Genomic DNA, 22,494 nt, shown 5'->3' with positions numbered 1-22,494 from the left:
TTAGGGACATATTGAGGAACATGAGAACAAAGAAACACAATAGACATTGCCAGGGGTTCATACATTACATTCAGAATGCATTAATGACATGTTAAGGAGATGAATAACATGATGAAATTGTAAACTGTTTAACCTCATTAAACAAGGAGGTATTGGGTTATCAAATCATGTGACTTACAACTGCTAGTTTAGAATTGACCATTTCAAATATCAAATCATGTGACTTACAACTGCTAGTTTAGAATTGACCATTTTTTGAGACGGTAGTAGGAGTAGCAGCAGGGGCTTGTCTATACTGTCCCCCACAGATTTAAAAATAAAAAGAGCTAGGCTGGTTCTTTTGTGCGGGACTATGGAAACCAAGTCACTAAAATATTGTATCTAAAGAAAAAGCGATACAGGTCCGCTGGTAAGTGCAAGTAGCTTGAATGTACAGTTGAAGGCAAACCTCAAATCTATCTCTCACTTATCCTGCCCGGTATAATTTCAAGAACATTTATTCATCGCTAATCAGCAAGACAAAAAGTTGTGCTCGTTTTCCAATCTTGGCAACTGTACAAAAACTGACACATAAAGGGACATTACGGTAATGTTTTTGTTCAAAATTACCAATTTCGTTAACACTATAATCAGTATCCGCTCGTTCCCTAACCGTTTATCCGCCACGATCAAGCTCTTTACAACGTTAGTTTATTATTGAAAAGAGAAGATTAGTTCAAAGATTGTAGATCCCACCAAAGTTTTCGTACTGTTTTATGTGCTCCGTGCGCTGCCATTACTGGTAATGACTGTCATATGAGCTGTTCAGTGTGTTGCTATGTAAATAAATCTTGTTCGCCTGCGGGGAGACTTCAACCTCCGTCAGGAGCCTGGTGTCACTCAGCAGCGAATGTGCGCATCCACACGGCAGACGGCTACCCTGTCACAAACATTAATACCCTGTATCTTTCTAAACAAGGGATTTAGGGGACCTCCATAATAAAAGCTGAATCTCAAAACAATAACTGTGTGACTATAGTAATTGTTACAGCACCAGATTAATGTATTTACACTTTAAACAGCAAGGAACACTCTTCTCGCCGTAGCTTAGAAAAATAAATCTCGCGAGAATCATACCTTGACAACTTCCCATCACCCTCCTCCTGCGGCCAGGGCGAAGGAAAAATGAAGGCAGCCATGTTGTAGTAGTGTAGCTGAGGGTAGGGGAGATAGAGACAGTCAGAGACCTGAAAAACGACCCGACTCCAAATCCACATCCATCCGCTGTCAGAGGAGACTAGCAGCACTCGGAGCAAACATGAGCGGGGGGACGCCATATATCGGCAGCAAAATCAGCCTCATCTCGAAGGCTGAGATACGCTACGAAGGAATTTTATACACTATCGACACTGAGAACTCGACCGTCGCACTCGCCAAAGGTAACCGGGGGAGGAGAGAGTGAGGGGGCCGGTTAGAATTTAGGTTGCTGGCCGGAATAGTGTCGAGAAAGGGAGGCACAAAAGGCGACTCAATATACAGGGTCAGTAAATATAGTTTTACTTTAGCATCGCAGTGTTTACAAACGCTCAATCAGCGACATACGTATGATAATTGAATTCAGACTCGCACAAAATAAGGCTAGCGTCGTTTAGAGCCATTTTCAATGTTCACTGTCTAGGGTACTGCTGCACAAAACAGTTTGTAAACCAGTTGATTTGTATATTTACTCAAGCGATAAAGTTTGACAGCTTGCAAATTGGGCAACGTACTGTAACAAAAGATTATTGCATAATTTAAGGGATGTCGTGCTACGACTAGCAGATGTTGTAATTCAACCTATGTTTGTAAAAAAAAAAAATGGTTAGTTTTTTTGTTGTTGGATTTATTCGTAGGCTTTGATTTGAACCGATACTTTACGTTACATTTTATTAAACAGCTGAAACTATTACACGCGAGGCTTCATTTTTCTTTGTTTACACATTGCATACAGTAGTTGGGTATTCAAGGTAGGCCCAGCCAGTGAGTAGTTCATCCGAGTTAACGGGAGTGATTTGCTGAAACTAAAATGGCGGTAAACATTAAAATAGAAAACATTTCTGTGTCCTAAAGACTTTAAAGGGCTCTAATCTTTTACACATATTTGACACCTAGCGCAGCTTGTGGGTTGGCACGTCGTTACCGAGAAGCGTATAACAAAGTACTGATCAGTCGTTGCATGGTAGTTCGCATTTACCGGTATGTTTTCATTGTGCATTTTGTTTATTTTTGAGTATTATGATGTAATGTCAAGTTGCGGGCTAGTGAATCCATCCTCCGTGTTTACAGATCTAGAGCAGTGTTTATAGCCGTGCCCTTGCTCGTTGTATTGCTCCCAGTGATGTAACATTTTAACACATTTTTTGTTTGGAACAGAGCGAGTTAAATTCATACACGGTTTTATTTACAGGGTGATTAGGAAGTAAGTACCACATCAACGCACCCTTTAGTGGACAACAATAATTTCTCATTCTTTAAGAATACAGATGGCTAATTCAATATTTACTTTTTTAGTCGACAAGTATATTTAACTCTGTTGTAGGGAGGAAATGTCAGTTAAATAGACTAATTTTACTCCACCAAAGTACTTTAAGAGCGACTGTTATGTACACTAATACGTTTTATTGGTTTCAGACCTTTTCGTATACAGCTCAATAGCTGTGTAATTGTGTACATATAATTTGCAATGCAGTGTTATTTACTCTGGATAGAATAATCTATTAAGTTTAACTTAGTTGTAAACACAAACTGGACCGCAGCATAGTCTAATATATTTATTTTAAAGCAGTGGTTTTCAAACTGGGGGGCTCAAGTAATTTCAGGGGGGTGCCCTGAGTGTAACAGATTTTTTCGCACTGATTCAGTGTTGTGATGAGAAATGTGTCTATTTTAGGCTGCATGAAAATAAAATTTGGAATTCAAACGTGGTATTTATCAAAATATTTGCAGTATTACATTTTCACCAGGCACCCACTAGTTGTGCCACATTCTGGTTTAAAATCAAGTTAGTGTGGCGTCAGTGTCTAGCACAGAGGTGTAAACCAAATTTCAAAAGCAAAGGTGGTTGCAGTGCAATTTGTACGTTTAAAAGTTACGAGGAAAAAGTATACTGTTCTGTTTGCTTCTGTAGAATACGAGTATATTAACTTTTACCTGCATTTCAAGCGATGTTTGTTTTCATATTTGTTGGCGCCCTGGTGTCAAATGAAGAGCGACATCAGTTCTGCTTACGGATTCCTTCACAGTAACATTTTATATTTGCCTTAATAGCAGGTGCTTGTAAATTTTGGATATTCGTATTGGTTGATGTATATTTGATTTATTAAATATATCCATAAAACATTTTTTAAAAGAGCTCATGTTTAAAGACAGCTGTTGTATTAATTTAAAGAAATAACATAGTTTAAATGCATACAGATGGTATTACAAATATTTGGACGCAATTATATAAGCACAGAATACTGTTGTAAAAAGCACTATAATTGAAATTATAATTGAAACAAAGATATTTATCAACACATACAAGTGCAAAATAATTACTGTTGATGAATGTTCCACTTGTTTGGATATTGTTTTCCATCAAAGTGTTCCATTAAGACTGACGGGGAGTTTTTTATTTATTTTTTAAGCATGTTGTTAATGCTCCCAACCTGACACTTTTTTTTTTTTTTTTTTGCATTACGCTTTATTTAATCAAAAACTTAATTGTAAATTACAGTACCTGAGTGCCCAATGATCCTAAAAACTTTATAGAGGTGTACCAGAAATGTTGGTCCAAGATACGTTTCTCAGCAAACGAATATATTTTAACAGAATGTGCGTGTTAATTTTATAAGCTGAACAACTCTTTGACCCCAATACATTTTATAGATTTTATAGTAGCCCTTTATGTCTATTTTAATATGTGCGTATTACCGTAATTGTCTTATTGTTTCATTGTAAATTTTACTTGTTATGTAGTGCAAGTATATTTGCAAATTGCTTCAGCTTGTGCATATTGATATGTAAAGCATATAATTATTTATTCAATAGTGGCTGAATTATTTTTTCTACCCATCACTTCAACCTGTTTTTTGATTGGAAGGACTGAACGTTAACAGACCACATCCGTTTAAGCTGCCAAGCCAATTGCATTTTTTTTAACCTTATGAATGTTTCTACTTTATCTTAATTTTTATATATATTTCAGTCCGTTCATTTGGTACGGAGGATCGACCAACTGACAGACCTATTCCTCCTCGAGATGAAGTGTTTGAATACATCATTTTTCGGGGCAGCGACATCAAAGATCTCACTGTATGTGAGCCACCCAAACCGCAGTGCTCGCTGCCTCAGGACCCTGCAATCGTCCAGGTAAGAGAACAAACACTGCTGACTCTCCATCTATACATACATGTACTTTTTAGTGTGACCTTTGGAAGGTTTTTCAGATTTGCTTGCTTGACTAAATTGCAACACAGTCAAATTATTATTTTGAATTAATTATTTCCCGCTTTATTATTCCAGGCTGTTTTGATACATATTGTAACAGCATAAATGTCACAATGTACACTACATGCTTTTCACCTGATAAAGGGGCATATGTAGTGAATGCTTGTGCATATTTTGTATTTAACATTCTAAGCAACTTCATATAAAAATAAACCACAACGGTGAGAGGCTTGACTTTAAATAAGAAAAAAGCTAACTTTTCCTTCCTTGTCGTAGTCATCACTTGGGACCTCGACAGCTTCTTCATTCCAGTCTGTTGGATCCTATGCGCCATTCAGCAGGATGCCTGCCTACAGTCAGTTTAGCCCCAGCCCATTGGTGGGACAGCAGTTTGGGGCTGTAGGAGTGGGTATGTTTCAGCAGAAATCTGTACTTTCTATAATTGAACGCTATAGCATTATCTTTTTGCATCCTCATTTTTTCATGAATGTACAAACTAACTACATGACCGATTAACATAATGCATCTGTTTTTTTATGATTGGATTGTATTCATTGCAAAACATTTGCAGTTTTGTGTGAACCACCACAAAAGAGACCATGCAACTTTTGTTACATGCTTGTGTAAGTTAACATATTGTGTCCTACAAATCAGTTTTTGATATGGGTGAGTATTTGCTGCAGTTTAAACACATTAAAATACACAGAATAAAACAAATTGCCATTATAAAAAGCGGAAATTTTAAATGACCTACTTTGCTTTGCAAAAATTTACTACATACATTATTTACTGTTGTCCAATTCAGCTCTCCCATGATGCCCTTTAACAGATGTAAAATGTTCCCTAAGATAAGAATGCACAAGGAGGCATTTCAGTTACTTTTACATACATAACAATTTTCAGGTTCTTTTTAAACATATTTTAAAAACAAAAAAATAGTCCTAAAATAAAACATCCCGAGTTGTGTGCCCACATGTAGAAACTAAATTATTTTTAGGGAAGACTTTAGAGAAGACATAAACTTCTCTTCCCGGTTTTGACACATTGATTCTGGTAGCTGGTACTCGGCAACCCAGAAAACCACTTGCTGGATTTATTTTAAATGCTGTCAGTAGCAATATTAATTTTACTTCTAAAGTGACATACTGTACAGCACCTGTGCAAAGTGGATAATTTCAATTGTATTGTGCCAAAGGGTTTAAATAACAAACCCAAGACTTAAATTTGCTGTTCCTTTCCACACAGGTAACTCTTTGACATCTTTTGGTACAGACACTACTGCCCCTGCATCACTCTCCCAGAGCAATACAATTGGTTCTGCTTTTTCCCCTGACACACGTTCACTGAAAACACAGTTAACTCAAGGTAAAGAAGGCTTCATGCAAAAACTGATTTGTTTTGTGCCTTACAGATATTTTGATCTTTTGGGTACAAAAGATTGCTGATATTCTGTTCTAGAGCGATTTCCAAAAATCTAAAACACAATTGTCATTTACAAATTTCAGTGGCACCTCTTAAATCCATCCAGCAACTACTAAATGACATGTACTGGTTTTAAAGTACAAGTATTACATGTAATATAAAGATTCTGTATTTAATTCCATTATAAAAGACAATTTGATGCATAAAATGTATACAATCTTAGTACCTTGATTGAAAGAATTGTTAAATGTTGTGGCTTAATTTAATAGAGAAACTTTAATTGTCATCTAGCATCGCTTATTTTATTTTTTTTTGTATTAAAATATTTATACAGGAGGATCTACTGAGACTTCCGTTCCATTTGCAGGGATGTCGTATCGGCAGGCAGCAGCAAAGCATTTGGTCAATAAGCAACAGAAGACAAATATACATAAAAGTACAAACTACAATATTCCATAGCATCGTTATCAAACATTCATGGTCATGTAAACTCATTGTTAAGACTTTGTCCTTTTTAAATTCCATTTATTTAATTAATTTCTTTTTAACCTAGAGAGGTCGGTAACAATTTTAAGGTCAGTGTAGATCAGATTAGGTAATGATGGGGGCAGTAACTTCTAATCTCTGTTCTGCCCAGGCTCCGAATAAAGTCTTTTTGCAAAGGTTGCTATCTGGATGCTAATGGTTCCGGAACCCCTTGAACAGTGCAGTATGAGATTCAAACCAGTGGTTTGGAAGGAGAGCGTTGCTGATGCACAGGATTAGTGCTGAATTTGGTTTTCATTAACTTATTTGGTGATTAGATAGGTAGATTAGGGCTGTGTCCGAAGGTTCGTTCACTAGCCAGGGATTCGAAGATTGTTTTAAAACCTTCGAAGGTTAATCAGGCGTCAATCACACACTTTTTTTTTTTCTTCTTCCTGTTAACAAACTGTTCGACAATGTGTGAATACTATAAATCGCGCATTAAATGTCACTCGCAGGCAAAATTCAATCTTTTTTGATTTGTATAATGCATATTATGTAAACAGAAGTTGTTTCTAAAATCCGCTACCAAATTGTTATACGTATAGCAACTCTACATGGCGCTGCAGCCATTTATGGAGCAGGGTGTAGTATCCAAAGCAGTGGGCGGGTACCTCTAGTGGCTGTATTGCTTCAGTAAAGTATGTACTGAGTACCTAGTGTACAAGACAGTGTAAGAGAATTGCTATGGTAGAATATGTTTGAAACATACAAACTATACGCTAACACTAATAATTTTAAGTTTGAAAACTGAGCACCGTTCGTCCCTCCCCCCTCAAGCTTGTGTTAACCAGAGGCAGATTTATTCATTCGCCATCTCGACAGCAAAGCGCTGTATAGCGTAAGCTGTATTGAAAGAAATGTCTCGAAACCTCTCTGCTGTTTTGGGTTTTTTTTTGTTATATGACCAGGCAACCAAAAAAAAAGTTGAATGCAAATGAATGTGCAACGACTCGTAACATGGAGGTATAACCAATCTCTGGGGTCACTTGACAAGCGTAAGTTCATGTTGTTGTTGTTATTATTAGTGTTATTAATATTTTTTAGTAGTAGTAAAATGTGACTGATAACCTGTTTACAACAGTGACCTGTTAAATAAAGCTTTGTTTTGCCGAAGTCTGCTGCAGTTGGTGCTGCTGCAATGCAAGCTTACCGTATATATCGCAGGCAGCCTCAATTACATGTAAATAAACGTATTTTTATTTATTGCAATTATAAAAACATGATTACTGTTCTATATAACATATTTAAACTACATGTGAATGTTTTATTCCATTTATATGGATTACCTGTAAAATAGGATTTTCAATCAAATATAAACAAGTAGCTGTGCTGAAGTCACAATGTGTTCCGAACCTTCGAAGGTCAAAATATACTTTGTTGCAGCCCTAATATATATTGATATAGATATAGATATATAGAAACAGCAGTTTGTGACACTTATAAGGTGAAGGTGCAATACAAGTTAAGATTTTTGTATGGGCATGTGGTTGTGAAGCCCATGAAAAATGAGGCAACTAGCAGGCAACTTGTTGCTGAAAGTTGTTCAGGTGGTGTAGTAATACCAGGAAATGGAAGTGATTTAACTTGAGTTAATCTGGGATGGGGAGATTAACAGCAAAATAGTAAGGGACTTGAATAGCATAGTTTTGACCCAATCCCTTTTGTATTTATTTATTTATTTATTTATTTTAGTTTTTGATAACTATTTAAAATGCTTTAACAAATCTCATATTTAAAATATTCTAGGTAAATGCATGATCACTGCCACATTGACTGCTTGAGCTATAGTGTTTTATGTTAATGACAATTGATGACAATGTTATTTTGCATGCTGTAATGTGGTGGTTATGTTCTTGGTGGGGCTATTATATTTGCTATTAACATATTCTGCCCAGTTCTGCAGATATCCAAGATACGTTGAGATATCTGCGGTTACATATGAATGTCCCACTTCATTTTTACATGTACATATTGTGATAGTCATACGATATCCATGGTGTAAGTTACTTAAATATTTTGTAGTGGTCAGTGTGTTGAAGATTTTCACATGCCCCTTCTGATTAGATTGTGTAAGGACTTGACATAAACAAGCATGCCTTTGCCTTGCAGGTCGCTCGAGCCCCCCACTTGACCCTCTGAGGAAAAGCCCGACCCTGGAGCAGGGGGTACAGACTGCCCCAGCCGCTGCCCCTGCTCCCCCAGCACCTGCGAGCAGGAGGAGCCCAGCACCAGCCCGGCCTGTTCCCTCCACCAACCAGAAACCAGCAGATACCCAGGAACAGAGACGGGGTAGGAATTTACAATGCTGTCTGCCACACATTTAACCACCTTGCTGTCTGTGATGAGCTTTAATATATGGATACCCACATACCAAAGTGAGCCTTGTCATATTTTCTAACTTTAGATTTGGCTTTTTTGAGTTAACAGTAAATTATTGTAGGTGTTTTAGCTGTAAACAATTTGAATGTGTTAAGCATATTTAGTGCTTGTAAACCAACTTTCTACAGACACACAGAAAATGGCACGGCCTGATGCAGATCAAGTCAGGAATGAAAACCGTGAGCCCAACAAGAGGCAACCAGGCATATTTGATGGTATTTAGATTTTCTTTTTATGTGTGTGTGTGTGTTTTTTTTATAAAATAGAACAGATGAACAGCTGTTAGGTCTCCTGAAAGCTACTTATTTTAAAGCAACACCAGTGTGAATGATGATGCAGTAAAATATATATTGTTTTTTATATGCAAAAGTACTTTTTTGCCATTTCCCCCCTAAAATTTTGGAATACAGCATATATATATATATATATATATATATATATATATATATATATCTATATATATATATATATATATATATCTATATATATATCTATATATATATATATATATATATATATATATATATATATATATATATAATCTATCTATATATATATATAATATATCTCTGAATATACCTGAAATTAGTTATAATCTTAAACACTAAATCTGCACAGGATCTGGTTACGACTGTTAATGGTTTTGCAAGAGTACTGCATTTTATTTATTTAGAATAATTGTACAGTTGGATTTAAAGATTGTGGTCTTTGTGTTGCTAGCTTTCTGCATTGTGCATATATCTTTTACATTTTGAAATATCTGAATATTGTTTAAATTGGATGACGGGCCACAATGTGTATTCTTTAATCTGGTTTTCATGCCCAGCGTCTTGTGGTTCTGTATTCAAGTATCAATCTAATGTATTAAATGCAATGATTGTATTTTTTTTAGGGCCTCCTTCTGCAAGGCGGGGCCGTGGTGGACATCGTGGCAGAGGCAGATTTGGTGTCAGGAGAGATGGCCCGATGAAGTTTGAGAAAGACTTTGACTTTGAAAGCGCCAATGCCCAATTCAATAAGGAGGAAATTGACAGAGAATTCCAGAATAAACTCAAATTAAAAGGTACCTATCATTCTCTTGGTATAGCAAGCGTTTACTCAGGTCTGCTTAAATCTGTACTAAACCTGTTCTTTGAGAAGACACTTATAAAACAGTTTTATTGCATGGCTTCTGCAGTTCCTTGTTTCTTAGACTTAATCACAGCTGTTGCAAATTATTTTGTAAAGCTGCAGCCAACATTTCTGCAACAGGTGTAGTCTAAATGTACGTGTGAAAATACAGCAATGAACTGTTCAAGTAATCTAATAACTTGCTGAATTAAATTATTAGGGCATGCCCAAAGTAGTAATACTAGATACCCCTAAGTTCCACAGCTCTTTTTTAAAGTTTTTCATTTGTGCTGCTTTAAAATGAGATGACAAGCCTGAAAAGCCAGAAAAGGCAGTGAATGGTGAAGACAAGGGAGACTCTGGGGTTGAAACTCAGAACAGTGAAGGGAATGCAGATGAAGAGGAGGCACCGGGACCCCAATGTTACTACGACAAATCCAAATCCTTCTTCGACAACATCTCCTGCGATGATACGAGGTAGGACTTGAGTGTATTTATACCCTATTTCGTTACATCTGCAACATCTGAGAGCACACGACTGACGAGTTTGCATGTATAGCCAACTGGTTAGCATTTTAACTGGTTTCAGGATTCCACAAAGCTTTAGAAAACATTGAAAGCTTTGAGACGTGTTCAGATCGAGAGATAGTTAATACAGCTTACACTATACAGTGCTTTGCTGTCTAGATGGAGAATGAAGAAATTAAAGATTTGCTTCTGGATAACACGAGCTGGTGGGGGGAGGGACAGATGGTGCTCAGTTTTCAAAATTAAAATGATTACTGTTCTTGTGTATTTCATATGTTTCAAACATATTCTACCAGAGTTAACACACGGCTTCAGACACATTTGCCCTGACTGGATTTATACAACAATAGCTCCAAGGTGGCCACTTACCTGGCAACTCACCTGGGAGTTATCAATATTTCGTTCGATACAAGCAATGTGACAGGGAAAATATCAGAAGGATATTTCATTTTGGAACTATCCACAAAGCTTCAGAACAAACATTTCGATCACATTACTGCATAACTGCTCTCTGTGTACACACGCCAGGTAGGTAAACAATAATAAAACTTCTGATGTCTGTGTCCAATATGAAACGGCAGTAAAACTTTTGAGTTGTATCAGATAGTTTTTCAAATCGGTGTTTTGTTATTAAAATAGAAAACGCGTGCTCTGAATTAAAATTGATCAACCGCAAATCAAATCCTACCTTCTATTTTTCAGGAAAGCGGCAGAAAAATCAGGAGTACCATCTTTTCCAAGGTAAGCCTATTGGTGTTGAGGAGAGTGGAGCCCAGTCTTGGTTATTGTCAGTGATGTTAGAATTGATCAAACTGTTAATGGTTTTACAGCTGTGACTGGAAAAACTGCATATGTGGGAATATTTATTGTGTGCTGGGAAATAGCTGCACCCATGATGCATGCAGACAATAGTTAATTTAATATCTGTGGGAAACACTAACCTAGATATTTATATACTTTTTAGTATTTTTATATTTTGTTTAATTTCTGTAAGTTGCTTTAGATAAGTGTGCTAAAATAATTAAATAATAATAATATATTTGACAGGATAGGTTTCATTTGCCCCCAGTCTACCATTTAGCAGACTGGTTTGCCAACTGAGGGAAAAGGGAAGACAATTTAACGAACAGGGAGACACAATTTAAGTCTAATGCTAATTTTTTTGTATTGGAGTATTCTGATTTGTAAAACAGCACTTAAAGGGTTCATAAGTTATGACCTTTATGTCAAATCAAACTCTTTCAGGGAGAGGAGACAGACCTGGGCAGAAGAGAGGCGGATGAACGCAGAGACCTTTGGTATCCCGTTACGCCACAACCGTGGTCGCGGTGGTTTCCGAGGCCGTGGAGGAATGGGGTTCCGTGGGGGGCGGGGCCGCGGCGGGGGACGTGGAATGTTTGGAGCCCCGCGTGGTGCTTTCCGTGGAGGATTCAGTAGAGGACGTGGAGGAAGAGAGTTCTCAGACTTTGAATACCGGGTAGCTTTCTCCTAATGCCTTTACACTCTTCTGAAGAGCTTGGGGAATAAATGGCAAAAAACATATTGGAAGTTGTGAATATTGAGTACTTAATCTACCAACCTTCTTTCAATGGTCTATGGGTATTTTATTTTCTTATCCATTGCTGGTTCTTCCCCAAGGGCCTTTAACCACCGTGTACAACGCATTTGCCTAATTGATTGTACCTGGCCACAACATCAGATGACTCGTCAGTGAGTTGATGGTTGAGCTTATTGTTTAACACTGCAACAAACATGCTTTCTAGTATTAAATGTTAAACAAAAAAATGGTAGCTAGAGACCTGGTCTTGTCTGAAATACATGCATTACTATGGCTACAAAATTCTAATTATTTTTTCCCCCTCTCTCTTGCAGAAGGACAACAAAGTGGCTGCATAGTATACTGGAAAGATGGATCCAAAAAATTCAGCTCTTCATGGTCCAGAGAATTTTGTTCAATTATAACTTTTTGACAATAAGAATGAAGAAATGTTTTTGCTGTATATTTGTCACCAGCACTGGGGTAGTGCTCGGGTAGTCACCAGCACTGCTTGATTTCAGAGGGTTTTTGCAGTTTTTTTTTTTTTGTTATGATAAAACATCTTTGAAATGTTAAGCTACATGTTTGAATATCAGCAGAAGGATAAGTAAATTTCTTATGTATAGATACAGTACTTCAGTAAAACTATTCAGTATTTTTGCATCAATATTGAAGTTTTTTCTTAAAATGTATTTGATAATATTCTGTTAGTTGTAACGAAATGTATGCAGAAGGCCGTTGATACTGTGATGAAAGTACTTTGATCACTGAAATAGCTTTATTTTTGGATATATCCTGTAATGTACCTTAGAAGCACCACATTTCTGTATATAGCTACTGGTTTACAACGTTCTGAAAAAGTTTAACTTCAAATGTCATTGTACCCTGTATAAAATAGCCTGGTTCTTGTAGGTTGAGGTTATTTGGTAAGCTTAAGAGCAAAACAGTGTAGAAATGTAATTGCTTCTGTGGAACCCTCAATTAAGCATAGACTATGTGATGTATGATATTGTGAGCAGAAATGCATTTCATTTGACCTAGGTTATGAATCTTGACAAAAGGCTTATTCACACTGCATGCAAACGGGGCAACGTGGTGCACATGGAAAGCAATTAGTTATTGGTTTTGACCAGTGAAGTATGAGTAATTGCCTTTTTATATTGTTTGAATAGTTTTTATTGTATTTATGTAACTTTCAGTAAAATACAATTTAACAAGAATTTTATTTCAGGTGTTTAGTTTTCATGTCTTCTGTTAGTCTTTCTAACCCGGTAAAGAGAAATTCCTATAATTAACAACTGGCTTGCACTGCTGAATTTATAGGCCCAGTTCTACTCCACTTCCATAGTGTTTTGGTGCTCCAAACGCTTTGGTGTGTGTGTCTATATATAAGATATATATATATATATATATATATATATATATATATATATATATATATATATGATAGATAGATATAAAAATGTATGTAGCTGCCTTGCATGGCACACAGTGTGAATGGGCCTTTAGATGTGGTAGTCTCTCTAAGTTGGATGTTGGGGGCAGCTGAGGTACCCTAAACTAACTTTATAGTAAGTATTGGTGGAAAGTGAAAGACTGGTGGGTTGACTTAATCTTAAGGTGAGCCAGTTTAGTAAAATGCTATTTGGATGCAGCAGTGGCTGTTTTTACCAGATTAGCAGACCTTCTGTAAATGGATAGTTTATTAAAAGTAGCCTCTATGGCACATAACAGGATTTTTTCAAAAAAAAAAAAAAGTATAGTTCAGACAGTAGTTGTGTATAAAAAGGTCTTCAATGTCGCTGGAACGGTGCAATTAGCTTTAATTGGTAGGAAAATGCTTTGTTAGTGGGATCAGAACATACTGCAAAACGAGACTTCAAATTTTCCTTCTGCCGTGTGTGATTTGAATGATACAGCCCTATGGTTTTCTCTCTTGTTACAATTTGCATAGGTATTCTACTTAAACATTCAATACTTGCTTTCAACAAGTCCCATATTGTTTGGGAATGCTCATGTTTAAATATTATAGATAAGATAAAGCACTGGTATTTTGAGGTGCCCACTAAAGGGTTCTGTCCAGTATCTGAATTATTCTCAAAGTATGTTCAAGCATTGTAATGTGGTCATTTTTTTTCTGCGCAGATCACTGGAATAATAAAGGGATCCAAAGATATATTTAAAAGAAAGAGAAAAAAAGTTTTAATCAATACTTTATGTATAACATTGTTCTCACGAAAGTTGTCTCAGTTGGGGTGGGGTGCACACTTGAAAGAAATATTTTAAATAAGTTTAATAGCTGATGAAAATAAATTACAGTTACATAAAAGCACTACAAGGAAACCTACATTAGGTAAGGAAGAAAAATAGGGCAGCTAGTACAAATGTCCAGTAGTTTAATAAATGTGCAGCTTGACTGGAGCTAGTAGTGAGCACATGAAACACTGCATGTTTACAGCCATGCCCTGTGACTTGCCACAATCATGATACTGAACAGCTTTGAGGTTTTCCGCTATAGAGGCAGTTGCTGTATTTTGTTGCAATAACTATGTATAATGTTACTGAAATGTCCCATGCTAATTTAAGCAAGATTTAAAGCTGTAAATAATACCAAAAATGCTGTATGCTGTGAAGGTATGAATAGAAGCATTTCTCTTCTTAAACTCTGGATGAGTAAAGAACATTTACAGCATGGTGTACTTTTGGTGTGCTTCACCAGACTGACAAGTGAGGTTTTTATTCAATGCTGAGAAAACAGTTGTTCAGTGTGTTGACTGTCTTTGTAGTCTGTTTACATGTCTGGAAATGACCGAGCTGCAGTAAAAACCAGTGGTCCTCCAAAACTGGTCACTGGGCACCCAAGGCGCTTTCAGACCCCCCCCCCCCCCCCCCCGTCCTGCCCGCCACCCATGAACACTTGCTTTAGTTTTTTTCTAGGCAGCAGCCACATTAACCAGCCTACAAATCTCAAGCATTACTGCTGAAGTAAGAAAGATGTTGTATTATGTTTAAAAAACTATTTTTAAATGTTTGGGCAATCAAAGTGATTTATAGTATCGCACTAGAGCCCGCAATGACTTTGTTTTAGCCGATGTGGCCCTCGACAAGTTTTTTGTGAGGACCACTAGTATAGACAACTGCTGCAAAGAGATTTTGATCTTCAGGTATCTTGGATATAGGAGCTGATGCACCTCACCCAGCAGCTCAACACATTTTATAAGTGTTTTATTTGTTTTTTTCCTCATAAATGCAAATGGAATTTGAACTTTTTTTTTTGGGGGGGGGGGGGTTGACAAGATCTAACAATAAATAAATCAATACATGTATGTAAAAATAAACATTCTTAAAGCATTGAATAAAGTTGTAATGTCATTGTTTTGTGGGATCTTTGCCTATGTTCTTATTAAAGTTAACCCAAGTCACTGCTTCAGATTATCACAGTGTAAAAACAGCATAAATGGAAGCTGAGTAAAAGTATGTTTATAATGGCAGGTAGGAAGCACTGTTTTCTTACACAGTTAAAATTTTAATAGTCTACCAGTCAGACCAAAAAGGAGTACACAGACAGTAGTGATGAGTGAAACTGAGCCGTAATGCCTGTGCTCATTACGTTTATTGCAAAATAAAAGGTTTAAACAGAAAGCAGGACACGGCACTTGAGGCCAAAATAGACAAACAAAACGGATTAACACTTAAACAAACACGGTGAGTACAAATACTTAATAACAATTATTTTAGTTTACTTCCTCTCCTCTCCACTCACCGAACACACAACCCCGAGTGAATGAAACGTATACTATCTATATATACAATTGTGCTGGCATTCAATTACCAGTTATTCACTTGAATCCCAGCACGTGAACTAATCTGTGAAAACCCTGTGCTCACATATTAAGTACTTCAAAATGCACGTGAAGTGCAATCCCCATGCCTAAATACAATTATACATTTTAAATAACTTGTGCTACACACACCCATTTATATCCCGTGTAGCAATATCTATACACCAATATTAACATACCACACGCAACATATAACAGAAATGCACACGGGTGAGGCACGTTGCCACAAACACCAATGGACCAGATCCTGTGCCATCCCACTTACCTATTTAGGGAAGTGATTGTTGCATATCAGTCCTACCAAAGTAACCACACTTGGGTGCTGTACCTCTAATTTCTTGGTTGTTCTACCCAAAGGCCTTTAATAATAATCCTATTATAACTCACTTAGTCAATGGGTTTTAAGCACAATACTGCACTCACTGCCTGGTGAGCCTATTTGTACCTTTTCACGCAGCGATAGGTGGACCATTACACTTTGTGATTTTTGAGAGGTAATGCGACATTTTTAGAAATACGAAGACACTTACAAAATGCTTCTGTCAATTTGATGAGTTTCTTTAGGCATTACTGCATTCTACCAGCGAGTGTTGGTATGTAATGATACTGGACCATGTTCATCAGTACTGGACAACCGAATGTTTAGCAAACACAAGATCTTAAAGGACAAAAACATTGTTTATAAAATAGTATAAACAGAGTACACTAGTATATTTAGGAGATAACTGTTTGAACTTTGTCTTCTGGCTAAAAGCCATGTAATTGATGACTATCCCATGATTTTTGTGTTTATTTGCTTTTAATAATAATAATAGTAATAATAATAATAATAATAATAATAATATGAGCTGCGTGGGATATTATTTTCAGCTTCTGATGAAGAGGTCTCCTATGTTACTGGGATTAAGGTCTTTTTTTAGCCAATCTTCTTGAATGTTTTCAGGTCATTGACGTAATTGGGATTACTCATGTGTCTGTTCCGGGCCACAGTTTAATTACAAAGCCATTGCCTGTCTAATAGATATATCTACAGGATGTGGAATGGCCTTGAAAGTTTCACCAAACTTGGAGGCTTCCTCACATTCTTAAAAGTCCTCTGATGTTGTCTCTGAGATTTTACAAATAACTTTTTGATAGCTTCTGTACCATTTCCACTGCTCACCTTACATTGGTCACATTCAAGTTTTTTATTCACATAAAGTACAAATTCTTCCCTTTGCAAAGATATGTTGGCTATATCTGACCAATTACAGTCTGCTGAGCTGCTTTTGCACATGCCATGCCATCCTGCTTTACATAAACAGTAGGAATGGTAAATGCTATCACATTTCTCCAGAAAGGAAGACTCTCTAGCACTGAGAGTATTGGGTCTCTCAATAGAGGTGCATTGTAGAGATGAGCAGTGCTGTATAGTGTTGCTCCTTGAGAGGTATCAGAAAGTTAACATTAGAAAGCAAAGGTTAACAATGAAATGGGGCATCCATGTTTCCATGAATACTAGCTCCAGGTCTCAGGTCAGGGAAAATAACCTTTTTTTTCATCAGTTTGTGTGATTTCCCACTGTTGAGATATCATATGAATAATTATCTTAGCTGATTGAATCCCTAATTTAGTTCTGCACAACATAGTAAGTGGGGATAGTCTCTTGAAAGGTGAACAACTGCTGATTTAGTGCATCTGTACAATGTAGTGAAACACTTAGTGTTGAGAGTAGCAGATGGGATCTTTTCAGATTACTGATCGTGATAGTTCTTATTTTGTATTTACAGCTGTCGCCAGAAATGTGTGCTACTAACACACTTGTTACGTTTAACATAGGCACATTGAAATTATATGTATTATGTTTTTTTAGTTTGTTTGTTTTTATTGTCATACCAGTATGTGCAATAGTATGTATTGGTGTTGGGTGTGGGCGATTAAGAGCAGCTAGGATGTATTTGTAAGGTGTTTACATTGTTCTGAAGATAAGCATCCTCAATGATTACCACCTCTGATTCTTACAGAGATGTAAGGACTGAAGTCTCTGCTCTAGAACGGTCCACAGCTTCATGAACTTTGATTGGTTGGGTGGGTAAAGAAGCACTTGCGGACTGAGCACCTTCTATCAACAGTCTTTTGAATTCTGTCAGATTTTCTCTTGGCCAGTTGTGACTGAAACTGACTGGCATCAAAATACATGTTAGGGGTGTTCATTTTCATAATAAATATATGAGTCATCATGCGAGGGACAGCAGATTTAGACACAAATGTGCACTGCATACAATATCTATCGACTGCAATTGATGTTCCACTCTGAAGTGCTGGACAAATGGGAGGGTCGTTTCTGTTTTTTGTCACTAGAGGGCAAGCGTCATCACATTTCGTGGGTTCTGCACATAGCATACTTCGATTCTTAGTTTAAAAAAGTATGTGCTTGTGGCTTAAAAACTGCATGAATTAGGTGATGTCCTTAAATATTTGCCTCCAAATCGAGTGGTCATTTAGAACAAAAAAAAAGACGTCTTTTGTTTTCATATCAAGATTTTAGAATTTTAGAATTACGTACCTAAGATCAATATCAGTATTGAAGAGAATATATATGTTTGCGTTATGTATTTTTTAACATAGCGGTACTACTCAATACATTTAAGTGTCATCGTGATAACTACATCAGTAAATTCTTTCAGTATACAAAGTTCTTTTTTTCAAATTCCTCTTTTGTGAAGCCACCAAAAAACGAAACCTGTCTCTTTAAGATGGCGACACGGGAACAGACCACTGATTTAAATTATATAGGGGCATCTCGAATACATTTGCGATTGAAGGTTTGCTTCTGTGTGGAATAGAACAATACATTGATAGTAGAACAATAAATAAAAACAATAATAATTCATTGTTATTTTTTTATTTTTTAAAGAATGAGTAATTATAACGTGCAGCTTTACCTTTGTTGAACTGTACACAATTGCCGAATGGATGCGCCTATCTCTGTTCGAGAGGAAGGTTATGCGGAAGGGAATTTGGGAGGATTGAAAGCACGGTCCTTTGCATTGTTTGATTTTCGTGTTTATGAATGGTTACATGAAAAATATGTCTATTGTGTTTGTGCCAGAGAAGCTACGAGGGCGGGCTCAAATCAATCAGGAAATAATACAGAGGGTAAGGTAAAATATGGAACTGTACTATGGTACCGTACCGAATCTCCTTGGTGAATATATTCAAAACGGCACACGATACGTATTTAATGTATTAATAACATGCAGGTACTGTACATAAGGGAAATAAAAATAACTATAAATTAAAATGTAAATTTATTGAAATTTAAAGTTAACCTTATTGGTTTCTTAATACTGGTATTTTTGTAGGTTATTCCACGCCACTTCCAATTTTCTGGCAAATGCAACCCAACGAAATGTTTATGAAACTTTGTTGAAGTCCAATATAAGCCGAATTATGAATGCCTGCCAATGTTAAAACGAAAAAAAATGCAATCAGAAAAAAAATGACACAGACGTCACTATTGTGAGCGTTATCTGTTCATAGCATAATAATATTTGTCACGGTCCTATATAGGTTTACTGAGTAATAGACCTTCAAATCTTTTCTAATATATATTTAGATTAAAATTCATTCTACATATGTATTGCCCCCCGTTGGGGATGCATGTGCCAGAAGGGGATAGAGATGTCCATATGTCACATATCTGCACGTATATTGAGTAAAAAGGCTGTTGGGTATTATTTCTTTGCTAATGGAGGGGCATGCACGGGATGAATTGACATGGAGTTACCTACAGTCGGTGTTTTTCCTTTCATAAAAAGGAGCAAACTGTATCGTGGTTTGAACGAGTTTATAGGAACATATTCCAAATGCTATGGCCGTTTACCTGCCATGTATCAAACACTGATCAGCCCTCCTCATGTTAGGCAGAAATGAGGTGTACTGTTGATTTTTGCAAAAGAATTAATCAGGCCATTTGCATTCCCAATTCAAAGTTTAGTTGTTATATTTGGCTCATTTAAAAAAAAAAAAACATGCCAAAATAATAATAATTCCAGTGTAGAATATAGCTTCAAGCAAATCCTTGGTAATGTGGCAGGAATTTGCAGTTTTGTTGTTATGTAGAAAATGCTATAAATATATGAAATACTCGCATATGTTTCTCCTGGGCAACCGCTTACTGTGTACTGTGCACTACAAAATGTATTCTAGCTGGGATTACATAAGGTTACAATTTTCATTTTGTTGCAGTTGCTTGAGGAAAATGATCAGTTAGTTCGCATTATTGTCGAGTACCAGAGGAAAGGCAGAGCGGCTGAATGCGTACGGTAAGTAAACACTTTCAAGGACTGACTACTGTGCAATGGGCTTTGATTCAACCCTTCAAGTAGAAATACTTTCACCTTCAACCTCGCACCTGTTTCACACCCTGTGAACGTATGGCTTGTTATTTAGAAAGTGGTGTTTGTGATTAACTGAAACAGCTGTTTTTATTGTCTATTTAATTTTCATTTAGCAGTAAAGTTGACTCATTGCTGAGCAGTTTGAGATGTTTCTGGTTTTAATGTATAGGGGCTGCACTTTTCCGGTTCATGGAAAAACGAAGTTGACAATACAACCTAAGGTGGCTCAAACAGCTGTGTATTGGCTCTTTTTTCCATCCCTGCATATAGGTTATTGGCTGTTTTAAATATCGGATTGAACAATTTTTAGAATAATTTCCCAGGCAATATATAATATATATATATATATATATATACACACACACACACACACACAGTGTTCATATTTTTATTTGTATTTAATGATATATTTCAGCTAGCATGATTACTGCTGTGTTTTTTTTAACAATCATTTATTTTTGTTCACTAGATACCAACAGATTTTGCACAGAAACCTTGTGTACTTGGCAACCATTGCAGATACAAGCCCAAACATACTTCCAGCCGCACCTACTGTAAGTTACATTGTAAAACACGTTGAATTTGTAATATCCTATAAAGCATTTAACACTAATGGTTTAGTATGGACTTTAGACTCTACCTTATAATTCTCAAAGTAATCATTTAAAATAAAAAATTGCTACATAAAATTGTCATTGAAGACCCTCCTAAAATAAACAATAGCCTCCAAATTGGAATTTTTGGATTGTGTTGCAAACGAATGACTAAGTTTTCACTAGAACTGAGCACCAAAAAATATCTTGCCTTAGATTTCAGTCTCATTGAATGCTAATTTGTATTCCCTTGTCTTTTCAGACTCAAGCTGAAAACATGGGCATTTGTGCAGCAGCACAAGTACAAAGTGAAGAGAGCAAGAGTCTTAGTCCACCAGCAGGGAAAGAAAACACAGACACATGGGGAGGTAAGATTGTTTAGAATAGGGCTTCCTCCTTTGCAAATATGTGAAAGTGTACACATCCTACAGGGAACTTACATCTTCCTTTGATTGATTGAGCCCAATTTACATTAAAAAATTGTACTAGAGAATGTACTGAAATTAACTGTTCAGTTAACCAAGGGAATGAACCGTGTACTGAATGCTTTAGTGAAACATGTACATGCTATAAAATTGCTCTGGTTGAATGCTCTGTGTTTTTATTTCAGGGACACAGTGAACAGTACACAAAATAATTCTACCAGTAATCCAGTGCACACGTTGGGAGTCCAAGATCTTCTGAACAATTTGATTTGTCCTGGAGCTTGTGTTTCAATGTAAAAGTTAATCTGTACAATACAGTTGATGCTATTTTATTATACATGTGTCTGGTAGTATGCTCTTTGGTGAGTAGGAAGACAGTGAAGAGTCAGTTATATCATTTTGTGTTAAACAAAAGTAGAAATTATATATAAATAAAGGGCAAAGGAATACACCATATACATTAATTCAATAAATGTTTTTGTAGTATTAAAAATTAACTGTTTCCACTGTTCGCCTGATTACCACACACATAGATAAAGATAAGAATATATTATTTCAACAGGACCACTTAATATAGTACAATATCTGAATTTTAAGTTTGCAGCAATGTCTTGAGTTAGTTAATCTTTCAGTACCCCTTTAACACTCAGCAATGAAACTAGAACTAAAGAGCGCCACCTAAACTATCAGGCTAAAGTACCTTAACAGACTGCGACTGATTTGCAATGTGTAAACTTGTATTTCTTTGGGTGGTTTCACATACCCTGGTTAGCACTAATCTTGGAATACCTACCCTGGATAAGGATTCTTGATGAGTGGGACACCAGGAGTTTATTCTTTTTAAACTTTTTTGGCAAAGTACATTTAAAAAAATATCAGGTTGTATATTTGGTATTGTATATCTCCTAAAATATGGCTTTGATGTTGAATTATTTATTGTGTTTGGTAAAACAATACAGCTTTGTAATAAAAAAATAAATGAAAAGTATGTTTTATAGGCTGTGAGAATCACATTTCCTGTTACAAGACCTACCAGCAGAGGGCAGAAGTGACATGTTTTTTTTTTTTTTTTTTTTTTCTGGTGCGCACAGCAGCCTATATCCAATTAGCCAGCATTCTGTTTTGGTCTATAAAAACATTGGATAAAAGTGCATGTGTTGGCTGATCTTCCATAGGCTGACAAGAATGAATGGTCTGGTGTAGCAGGTACTGGGGCCCCACATAAAATGGCATTCTATTAGAACTTGCCAAGAACATTTTAGCCGTGACACCTTATATTCTTCGTACACTGGCTGTTGTTTT

General features: G+C 36.4%; 2 protein-coding genes across 5 annotated transcripts; both read left to right on the top strand.

Moving 5' to 3' along the window:
* The first annotated feature begins 1,116 nt into the window (after positions 1–1,116).
* Positions 1,117–15,322, top strand: LOC117425706 (protein LSM14 homolog A-like). 4 transcript variants are annotated; one of them, XM_034042906.3, is made up of 12 exons: positions 1,117–1,418; positions 4,205–4,368; positions 4,723–4,855; positions 5,692–5,811; positions 6,203–6,304; positions 8,506–8,685; positions 8,904–8,990; positions 9,668–9,838; positions 10,191–10,362; positions 11,116–11,154; positions 11,659–11,890; positions 12,286–15,322. In XM_034042906.3, the coding sequence occupies exons 1-12, from the start codon at positions 1,298–1,300 to the stop codon at positions 12,307–12,309; spliced, it is 1,545 nt and encodes a 514-aa protein (XP_033898797.2). In that variant the 5' UTR covers positions 1,117–1,297; the 3' UTR covers positions 12,310–15,322. The 4 variants fall into 4 exon arrangements, with proteins under 4 accessions (XP_033898797.2, XP_033898799.2, XP_033898798.1 ...); XM_034042908.3 differs by lacking the exon at positions 5,692–5,811 and having other exon boundaries at positions 1,118–1,418; XM_034042907.3 differs by lacking the exon at positions 6,203–6,304 and having other exon boundaries at positions 1,118–1,418.
* Positions 15,323–18,726: 3,404 nt separating this feature from the next.
* On the top strand, positions 18,727–22,187 carry ss18l2 (ss18, like 2). Its single transcript, XM_034042580.3, has 5 exons — positions 18,727–18,930; positions 20,023–20,099; positions 20,644–20,728; positions 21,030–21,135; positions 21,378–22,187. Exons 1-5 carry the CDS (start codon positions 18,841–18,843, stop codon positions 21,386–21,388), a joined length of 369 nt encoding a protein of 122 aa, XP_033898471.2. The 5' UTR covers positions 18,727–18,840; the 3' UTR covers positions 21,389–22,187.
* The last annotated feature ends 307 nt before the right edge of the window (positions 22,188–22,494 follow it).

This window comes from Acipenser ruthenus, chromosome 20 (genome assembly GCF_902713425.1).
Source record: "Acipenser ruthenus chromosome 20, fAciRut3.2 maternal haplotype, whole genome shotgun sequence".
Taxonomy (NCBI): domain Eukaryota; kingdom Metazoa; phylum Chordata; class Actinopteri; order Acipenseriformes; family Acipenseridae; genus Acipenser; species Acipenser ruthenus.
Note: the sequence above shows the minus strand (reverse complement) of the source record. Positions and strands in the feature narration are given on the sequence as shown.